Genomic DNA, 589 nt, shown 5'->3' on the forward strand with positions numbered 1-589 from the left:
TTCCATTTCAAAGATCCTGAAATCGCAGGTAGCTCAAGCATCAGGTCCTCGTTTATACCACCAGTAGAAAGTGAAACAGCCATGGAGATAGAGGAGCACAATGAAAACATGGAGAACACTGAGTTGCCGATTGTAGAAAAGCGGATGGAAGGTACAAGCTACATCCCCTTGTACCACATCACTAAGGAAGATGAAAACACAGCGTTGTTAAGGAAGGAATGCGAATTGAAGCGTGCTAAAGTCAAATTGTCGCTGCTTGAAAGCTTGGAGAACATTCGATACGACAATCGGGTAAAGGAACTGGACAGATTCCAGGAGAAAATGGGCATAAACCCGGATGAACGACCTAAGCATGACAGAAGTTGTGAACAAAAAGAGGAAATCAAAGAATCGGATGAGTACAATGAAGCAATTGATATGTTGGCATCGCTGCTTGATGCTTAATTGTGGGAATACAGAGCGATTCACCAGAAGTATTTGAATAAAAATCAGATTATACTCTTCTTGAATGACTTTGCGCTGAATCAGTGTGTTATTACGGAACGATGTTAAACATGGGTAGAGCTGTTTTTCATATTTTTAGTGAGAT

General features: G+C 40.9%; 1 protein-coding gene across 1 annotated transcript; it reads left to right on the top strand.

The window, feature by feature from the left end:
* On the top strand, positions 1-450 carry VCUG_02654 (uncharacterized protein; the record flags this gene model as incomplete). The annotated part of the gene is made up of 1 exon (XM_008077470.1): positions 1-450. A coding segment is annotated over one exon (444 nt), but the record flags the coding sequence as incomplete, so codon positions are not given.
* Positions 451-589: the final 139 nt, after the last annotated feature.

The sequence above is a fragment of the Vavraia culicis genome, assembly GCF_000192795.1.
Source record: "Vavraia culicis subsp. floridensis unplaced genomic scaffold supercont1.103, whole genome shotgun sequence".
In the NCBI taxonomy this organism is placed as follows: Eukaryota; Fungi; Microsporidia; family Pleistophoridae; genus Vavraia; species Vavraia culicis.